General features: G+C 71.0%; 2 protein-coding genes across 2 annotated transcripts in view; one reads left to right on the forward strand and one right to left on the reverse strand.

Annotated features, from left to right (window-relative positions):
* Positions 1-866: 866 nt before the first annotated feature.
* On the forward strand, positions 867-6,129 carry CHLNCDRAFT_50056 (hypothetical protein; the record flags this gene model as incomplete). Its single annotated transcript, XM_005851237.1, has 15 exons — positions 867-896; positions 1,088-1,223; positions 1,410-1,621; positions 1,799-1,893; positions 1,975-2,059; positions 2,225-2,588; positions 2,724-3,091; positions 3,211-3,424; positions 3,460-4,062; positions 4,385-4,519; positions 4,711-4,976; positions 5,131-5,218; positions 5,374-5,567; positions 5,703-5,781; positions 5,888-6,129. 15 exons carry the CDS (start codon positions 867-869, stop codon positions 6,127-6,129), a joined length of 3,111 nt encoding a protein of 1,036 aa, XP_005851299.1.
* A 412-nt stretch (positions 6,130-6,541) lies between these two features.
* Positions 6,542-8,575, reverse strand: part of CHLNCDRAFT_33926 (hypothetical protein) — a gene marked incomplete at its 3' end in the record, with an annotated part of 7,542 nt that continues 5,508 nt past the window's right edge. The window contains exons 15-20 of the mRNA XM_005851535.1: positions 8,451-8,575; positions 8,018-8,200; positions 7,667-7,738; positions 7,418-7,510; positions 6,929-7,237; positions 6,542-6,715 (exon numbers count right to left, since the gene is read on the reverse strand). Coding sequence (XP_005851597.1) covers positions 6,542-6,715; positions 6,929-7,237; positions 7,418-7,510; positions 7,667-7,738; positions 8,018-8,200; positions 8,451-8,575 — 956 coding nt within the window. The remainder of the gene's footprint in view (positions 6,716-6,928; positions 7,238-7,417; positions 7,511-7,666; positions 7,739-8,017; positions 8,201-8,450) is intronic.

The following is an 8,575-nucleotide window of genomic DNA, read 5'->3' on the forward strand; positions in this document are numbered from 1 at the left end:
CCGGTTTGCCGACCGGTGCCATGAGGAGCATGCTGCTGCCCTGGCACAGTGACTCCCTCGGTTCCCTTGAGTAGGGCCCAGGCATCTTTTGCCCGGCCTTGGCTCCCGACCCACCCCCTCCCCCCGCAGGTAAGAGCAGCGTCAGCGTCAGCAAGCAACGGTCAGCGGCAGCCCCACCACCCCCACCTCCGCCTCACACACTCACTGGCCCCTTGCGCGATGGCACGCCGGCATGTTGGCATGGGAACGCCAAGCCCGGCACGGTAGCGGCGGCTGACTGAGTAATGGCACAGCCGACCGCCGCGGCAGGCCACTTTGCACTCCTGCCTGCAATGCATGCACCCTTACATGTGCAGCCTTCTGGTATTTTCATGTGCCTGGGAGATGTGCGGGCATGGGGGCCCATGTGCCCCATGCCATTTGAGTGCCCGGCGGCGGCGCTGCCTGCCGCCGGGAGCCCGCACCAGCATCGGCACCCGTCGGCCTGGCAGGCCTAAGCTGCTAAGGATCCCCACGTCCCCCACCACGTTGTGGGGGTTGCGTGTCCGGCAGGACGGGGAGCGGGGCCAGGGTGGGGTGACCCTGGGACGCTCAGCTGGGGGGAGGGTGGTCGGAGCCATGGAGAGGGTGCTCCATGGTCCACCCCCTCTCTTGATGCCCCTTGATCACGTGTGCCCCCTGCCCAAGGTCTGCTCACGCGGCCTATCATAGCGGGGTGACTGTAACACAGGGCATTGAATGTCAAACAGTGAAGATGCAGAGTGGGCGCTGTGACTTGGCGCTCCGTGGCGCATGGCAGCTTTCTTGCAGCCTAGGACAGCATCTGCAGGCTTTCCCGTTCTCTCTGGCGCCCGCCAGCAGCAGTGATGCACCGTAGGCACTTTCTGGCGGCTCAGGTGAGGTGCTGCCAGAAGGCTGGCTTGGGTGCTCGCCTAGGTTGGCTAGCCTGTGTCGGTTAGCTTGGGAGGGTGGGCCCCGTGACAGGGCCGCAGCCCAGGGGCGCATTGCCTGGGTGGGTTGCGAGCGCAGCTGCAGCCCTCTTGCCCGACGCCCGCCCGCATGCCCGCCCGCGCTGCCTGGTGCACAGGCCTGGTACGCCATCAGCCAGGGCGCCCCCGCCTTCCTCAACCCCTTCCTCAACCTCTTCTTCCACCGCATCGGCCTCTCGCCCAGCCAGATCGGCCTGCTGTCAGCGCTGCGGCCCTGGATATCCGCCCCATGCGGTGAGCGGGCTGGGCACCTGCCACGCGGTGCGGCTTCGCACCAGCGCTGGCCACCGGCGCTGGCGTCTCACCTGGCCGTGCATGATGCGTGAGGTGGCGCCGGCGCCGGCGCTGGCGCTTGCCTGCATGGCACTGCCGCTGCTGCCCCACCCAGCCACCCACCCAGCCGCCCACCTTGACCTGCAGGCTCCATCATCGCGGGGCTGGCCGACCGCTGGGGCTCCCACCGCCCGCTGCTGCTTGCCTGCTACCTGGGCATGACCTGGATCCAGGGCCTCATGGCGCTGCCCTCGCTGGCCAGCTTTGGCGCCATGCTGGCGCTGACGGTGCTTTCGTCGGTCGTCTATACACCCGCCTCCATCCTGGCCGATGCCGCCGTCATGGCCGCAAGCACGCACGTGAGCGCCAGCTCAGCACGCACCACTGGGCCCCGGCGTGCTGTGCACGCTGTGCTGTAATGCAGACACACCCGGAGCTGTCTGCTGCTTGTAGCCTTCAGCCCTGGGCAGGTGCCGAGTCCCTTGCCGCCTGCTCCACGACGCATCCAGGCCGCCTCTTCCCGCATGCGCCTGCAGCCAGGCGACTATGGGCGGCTGCGCACATGGGCGAGCGTCAGCTGGACGGCGTTTGCGCCGCTGGCTGGCTGGGTGAACAGCAGCTTCGGCATCAGGTGGGCTGTCCCGCGCCTTGTGTCCCTCACTTCCGAGTGCAGCGTCCGATTGTCTGCCCCTGCCCCCGCGCTGGCCTGCAGGGTGGGCATTGTGTGCTTCTGTGTAGGCTCCATGCTGGCGGTGCCGGCGGCCTGGATGCTGCCTGTGGAGGCGCTGCGGCGCAGGGTGGGTGGCTCGGCATGCGACACCCGGACCTTGAGCACCCCGCAGCCGCCTCTTCCCAGCTGTCGGCCGCTGCCTGGCTGGGTTTGGGCCCTATGCCATGCTGGAGATGTTGCCGCACTGCGCGACAGAGTGCCTGCCTGCCTGCCCGCCCGCCTGGCCCTCCAGGTGGCCCCTATCATCCAGCGAAGGCCATCCTGCGAGCCAGAGGCGGCCCCTCCCACACCCGGGCTGGAGCAGCCGCTGCTGGCAGAGGAGGCGCCGCCGCCCACCCCCGCCGCCGAGCGCCCGCTCACCCGGGCCCTGGCCATTGTCAGGCGGGTGGCGGCCAGCCGGCAGGCAGGCTCCTTGTTGCCATTGCCTCCCAGGCAGGCCGCAGCTTCACCCGACAGTGCATCACTTTTGTGCCGCGGCTGCAGGTTCATCGAAACCATCACGGAGCTGGGTGTCGTTCCGCCAGGCGGCGCCGGCCTCTACGGCTACGCGACGCTGCCGCTGCACTACGCCGCGCAGCACCTGGCGCCCGTGGAAGGTGAGCAGGCACCCCACCGCCACCCCGGCCCGGCCCCAACTCATGGGCCAATGTGAACCAAGGTTGCTGGCAGCACCGGCAGCTGCGCTCCCCTGCGCCCACATGCGGCTGTGCACGTGTGGCCACCTGCCGCAGAGTCGCCCCGCGAGGCCGCAGCCTTCGCCGGCTACAGCCCTTTTGCGGGCGGGGCGGAGCCCGGCTCTGAGTCCCCTCCCTCCGGCACCTCCCCGTCCACGGCGCCCCCAGTGGGCAACGGCTTCGCCCCGACGGCAGATGCAAGCGGCGAGGGGGCTGCCCCCGGCGGCGGCCCCGCTGCCTGCCCGGGCAGCCCCCTGGCGCCGCCCTCCCCGGCCGCTCCGCGGCCCGGCCTGCGCCCCACACACGGCTCACTTCAGGATTTGGGGCGGCGCCCCGCCACCCTGCCGCGCCCCATCAGCGCCGACAGCCTGGGCCGGGTGGCCAGCCTGAGGGCGGGGATCCCTCGCGTGAGGACGAGACCCCTGGTAGGCTGGCCTGGCTGGCAGTGCCGCCACCATCCTCATGCTGTTGCTGCAGAATGGCGGGCGATGAGCATGGGGCGTGCCCTGGTGCCCTGCCTCCCTGCTGCCCTGCTTCCCTGCAGCTTCTGGTGCCCCAGGAGGAGGTCACATCTGAGTCTGAGGAGGAGGGGGGCGAGGAGGAGGAGGAGACCATCAGCCCAGACTCGGGCAAGACGCCACCTGCTGCCTGCTGGTCCAGCCAGCCCAGCAGCACCGACCTGCTGGCCTGCCATGCCTTGCATCGCTCCCCGCCTGTGATCGAGCAGTGCTCCCCAGCGGCAGCACAGCTGACGCGTTGTGCCTGGCGGCGGCTGTTGTGTGTGTGTGTGCAGATGTGGTGCTAACTCCCCACGGCGCCCCCACCCAGGAGCGGCCGCACCGGGCTCAGCCAGAGCAGGAGGAGGGCACCGTGTTTGATGCCGACGACTTGCCTGCCACTGGCCAGGGTGCCTCCCGCCGGCTCCAGGGCGCGCCCTCTGCCTCCCGGATGCTGGGTGACGTGAGGGGCATAGGCACCCCCCCGCCACCCGCAGCTGGGGCGGGGCCGCAGCCTGTGGCCGGGCAGGCCGGCTCTGGCGAGCTGCCTGTCAGCTATGGCAGCCCGCAGCAGGCCGACCAGGCGGTGGGCGCCCAGGCGCCAGCGCCTGCGCCCCTGCAAGGTGTGGAGGCCGCCGAGGCCGCCACCCCCGCCTTCCGCTCCGCAGCAGTGCACCGCCTGGCTCAGCTGTTTGGCGGCACATCCAGGGGCCGCGCGGGCAGGGGCGGGGCGGCTGCGGATCCCGCCAGGGCTGGCAGCAGCGGCAGCGGGGGCGATGCGGAGGCTGGCTCGCCCGCACAGACACCCAGCGCTGCGGGCGAGGAGGCTGTGGGCTTCTCGCCTGTGCGGCGATACCTTGATTACAGGTGGGCAGGATACCTTGATTACAGGTTGGGAGGTCTGGGCGCCTGATCTGCAGTAGTAGAGAGCGGGCGAAGCGCCGCAGTCCACAGCGGCCTGCGACCCCAGAACATGTGGCATGCGTGCAGGCAGGGCAAGCTGGAGCGCAAGCGCCTGCAGCGCCAGCAGCGCGTGGCGGCGGCAGAGGCGGAGGGGCGGGAGCCGGAGCCGCCCACGCCGCTGCCCTCCTCCGCCGCGGCACTGGCAGGCGCGCGGCAGCTGTGCGGGGTTGCATGGCTGGCCTGCCCTGTGCCGGCACATGCCGGATGCCTGGAGGTCTACTCACCTACCCCCCTGAGCTGCTGCTTCCCCGCCTGCAGGCGCCCTTTTCGGCTCCATCACTCCCTCCCTGGTGGCCGCCAGCCAGCTGCAGGGCCCGCAGGTGCAGCAGGTGGGGCCCGAGGCGATGCGGGAGGCTCTGGAGCTGGAGCTGGCTGAGGTGGCGCAGGAGCAGGGTGGGTGCCTGGGGGGCCCGCATGCTGCCTGGCCGGCTTGCCTGGAGTGATGCAGCCAAGGTGGTGGCCGGCAGGAGAGGCCTTGGGTCGTGCTTGGAGTGACACAGCCTAGCTTGATGCTGCCTCCATACTTTGTCCCCCAGCTGCGATGGGATGGGTGTGTGTGTGCGTGTGCTGGGGCTGTGCCGCAGACCCCACCGGCTCCATGATTGTGGGCATGCTGAGCAAGAAGCTGGAGAGCATGGCGGCGGACAGCCAGCGCAAGCAGCGGCTGCGCCGCCGCGCCGCCGCGCGCGCCCAGGCGGCCGCGCCGGCGGCGCCAGGGGCCGCGGAGGGCGCAGCCGCGCCGCCGCCGCTGGCGTCGGTGCCCGAGCAGGGCGAGGCGGCAGCGGGCGGCGTCAAAGAGGCGCCGCTGGGTTTCGGCGCGGCGCTCAAGCGCCTGCTCGGCGACCCGCAGGTGGGGCCAGCCACTGCTCTGCTGGCGGGCAGCCGGCCAGCACCTGGGGCTGCGGCGGGCGCCGGGCAGCTGCCGCAGCCCGAGCCCTGCGCCCCCAGCACACCTTGCCCCTGCTGCGCCCGCTGCACCCCTCCTGCTGCCCTCCTCCCCCCAGGTCGCCACCTTCTTCTGGCTTTGCACGGTGCTGGGGTTTGGCCACGGCATGGTCGGCGGCTTCCTGTTCATGTACCTGGCCCAGCTGGGTGAGGCAGCAGGGCAGCAGGGTTCCCCACCCTTCAGGCCGCCTCGGGCTGGCCTGCTCCCCTTCGGGGCCGCCGCAGCTTGTTCGGCCATCTCACGCGCCACCCGCCGCCCGCCTTGTGATCCGGCCGCTGCGTTGCGTTGCCCGGGGCTGCAGGCGGCAGCGAGATGCTGATGGGATGCATCCTGGTGGCGAATGCGCTGCCAGAGCTCCCCGCCTTCTTCTTCTTCGGCAGCATCCTGGCGGCCCTGGGCATGAACACCGTGCTGCTGGCGGCCTGCGCCACCCTGGGGCTGCGCGTGTGGGCCTACTCGGTGGGGACCTGCTGGTACCACTATGTGGTACCGCTGGTACTGCTGATCATGGCATGTACTGCTGGTACTGATGGTCGCGGAAGCGCACGCGGCGAGGGGCCCGTCGGCGTGCCTGGCTCCCGGCGGAGCTGCCTCACTGATGCACCACCCCTGGGTCCCGCCCCCCCGCAGCTGCTGCCCAGCATCAACCTTAACTGGATCGTGGCCATCGAGACCCTGCACGCCGTCACCTATGCCTGCGGCTGGTCGGGTGAGGAGGCCGTGCTGCAGCTGGTGTTGTGCCGAGTCTGCCGTTGTTAGGATTGATTAGATGCCCCAGCCAGCCGGCCCTGCCATCCCTCGTGCCTGCCCCGCAGCCTCCGCGGTGAACAGCTCCAAGATTGCACCCCCCGGGCTGGAGAGCACCACCCAGGGGCTGTTCCAGGGGCTGTGGACCGGCGTGGGGTGCGGCGTGGCGGGCCTGGTGGGCGGCCTGCTGTACGACTCGCACGGGCCCGAGCTGCTCTTCAGGCTGTCGGGTGAGAGGGCTTGCCGGGCAGCTGCCAGCCTGGATCCGAAGCCCTTGCTGGCCACACAACACACCTGGATGGGGGTTTAACGATCTCCCGTGAAATGCTCCTATCTGTGCCCTGCGCTCCGCCCGCAGGCCTGGCCATCCTGGGGGGCACCGCCGCCGCCGCCGTGCCCACAGTGGTGCTGCGCTACCGCCGCAAGCACCGCCGGGAGCTGCCGCCCAGCGGGGAGTCGGCGGAGAAGCTGCTGCTGCTGGCGCACTAATGAACCGTCAGCTGCCGCCTTTGCCTTTTTTGCAAATGGTTTCAGACACGCTTGACCCTGTGCTGCGTTTGCTTTTTTCCCTGCCTTGATTCCGAGCACTGCTGTTGCGATGCGAGCCTGTTTTTGTGAGCTGCTAGCTGAGCGGGTCTGGCTGGAAAATTGCATGAGATCAGACAACCAAAACAATATGAAACTGAAGGGCGGCAATATTTGTGGTGGTGCATGCCTGGGCCTCAGGCCTGGATGTTTCCCAGCAGGCCCACCATGCAGCGGCAGCTCTGCAGCAGGCCGTCCAGGCGGCGCCAGGTGGCGGCCAGCCGCTGCTGCGTGCGCTGCGCCGCCTCCCGCAGCTCCTCGTGCTGCATCACCGTGTCGCCGTGCACCTGCAGCGCCACCCGCAGGAGCGCCTGCGACAGGGATAGGGGTAGCGGGACGTGCAGGCGCCGGCGGTGTTGGCGCGGAGGGCAGGCCAGCCGTGCGCAGGCACCAGGCACCTCTGCATCTGCCCGCGACCTGGCCGGGCCCGCCGCTCGACGGCCCGAGCGCGGCAGCAGCCCGAAACAACAGCGCATGCATCGCTGCCCTGCCCCGCCCCGCCCACACTCTTAGCTCGCCTGCACAAACTCAAAGTTGCGGTTGGCTGCCACCTCGTCCTCCAGGAAGCGCAGCAGCAGCGCCAGGTCATCCACCTCCTCCTGGGGCGCCCCCTCCAGCACCTGCATGCCCCGGATCTCGGCATCCAGCGCCACGGGAGGCAGCCCCCGCAGGTGGGCCACGAGCGACGTCCAGTCGCCCGCCCGCCCGCAGCTGTGCAACAGGCGCACGAGCTGGCTGTGCTCGGCCTGGGCGCGGGTGCGCAGCACGCGGCCGCCGGGCCGACGGCGATGCCTGCCGCCGCCGCCGCCGCCGCCGCCGCCGCCGCCGCCGGGCTCCTCGCGCTCGCTGCCGCTGCTGCCCGCCGCTCCATTCTGCTGCCGCTCCTCCTCCTCCTCCTCCTCCTCCTCTCCCTCCTCGCCCTCTCCCCAGGCGGCCGCCGCCTTGGCAGCAAGCGCGGCATCCGCGGCGGGGTCTGCCGCGCCCTCCGCCGCCGCCGCCTCGAAATCAAACACCGGGTTGCGCCCCGCGTCCGCGCCCGCCAGGGTGGGCAGGAAGAAAGGAGCCGCCGCCGGCTTCTTGGGGGGCTCGATGGGTTTGTTGCGGGCCTGCAGACAGCAGCAGCACGGCGGCAGGCGCCGGGCAGGGGTGAGTCTAGGAGACTGCGCAAAGGCTGCGCCGAGGCTGCTTCCTGCTGGCACCAGGCCTGAGGGCCGCCAGCCAGCGTGCCCCACCCCCCTCCCCCCTGCCCCGCCCCGCCCCACCTTGATTATGTCCAGGTGCACCAGGCTCTGCCACTGCGTGCGCGGCAGCATGCTCAGCGTGACAAGCTGAGGCTGCAGCGCCTGCGGCGCCCCCGCCGCGTCCCGCGCCACATATGCCGCCGCCGCCGCCGCCTGCACGGGGTCTAGGAGGGCGGGGGCCGCGGCCGCGGCCGCCGCGCGCTGCCGCTGCCGCCGCCGCGCCTCCTGCTGCGCCTGCTCGCCCTCATCCGAGCTCGCGTCTGATGAGGAGCCTGGCTCAGAGTCGTCGTCTGCTGGCTGCTGCTGCTGCTGCCGCTGCTGCCGCCGCTGCTGCTCGTCCTCTGATTCCGAGCCGCTGCCGCCGCCAGCCACTACGCCTGCTGCCGCCGCACCGCGCGTCTGCCGCAGCATGGCATCCATCTCGCTGACGGCGGCCGCCGGCTGCGCGTCGGCACCCGCCTCGCCGGCGCCGGCGCCGCCGCTGGCGAGGCTGGGCAGGCGCACGCGCACGGGCTCCTCCGAAGGGATGATGTCGGCGCCGCTGCCAAACAGCATCTGCGCCAATGCGCCGGGCACGGGGAGGCATGAGCGCTGGTAAAAAGCCAGCCGGGCGAGCCCCACGCTCAAACTCCCAAGCTGCCCCTGCCTGCGCATTCCTCGCGCCGACGCACACCCAGGGGCAACCATCCCATCCCATCCCATCCCATCCCATCCCATCCCATCCCATCCCATCCCAGGCCAGCCCAGCCCAGCCCAGCCCAGCCCATCCCGGCCCATCCCATCCCATCCCATCCCAGCACCCCACCTGGTTGGCCCAGAGGTAGATGCCGCGCTTGCCCACGTGGCAGGTGGCCAGCAGGTCCTGGGCGGGGCCCAGGCTGAGGCTGGTGACGGGAGAGCCCAGGCGCATGACCTGCAGCACGCGCGATC

The sequence above is a fragment of the Chlorella variabilis genome (genome assembly GCF_000147415.1).
Source record: "Chlorella variabilis unplaced genomic scaffold CHLNCscaffold_2, whole genome shotgun sequence".
In the NCBI taxonomy this organism is placed as follows: Eukaryota; Viridiplantae; Chlorophyta; class Trebouxiophyceae; order Chlorellales; family Chlorellaceae; genus Chlorella; species Chlorella variabilis.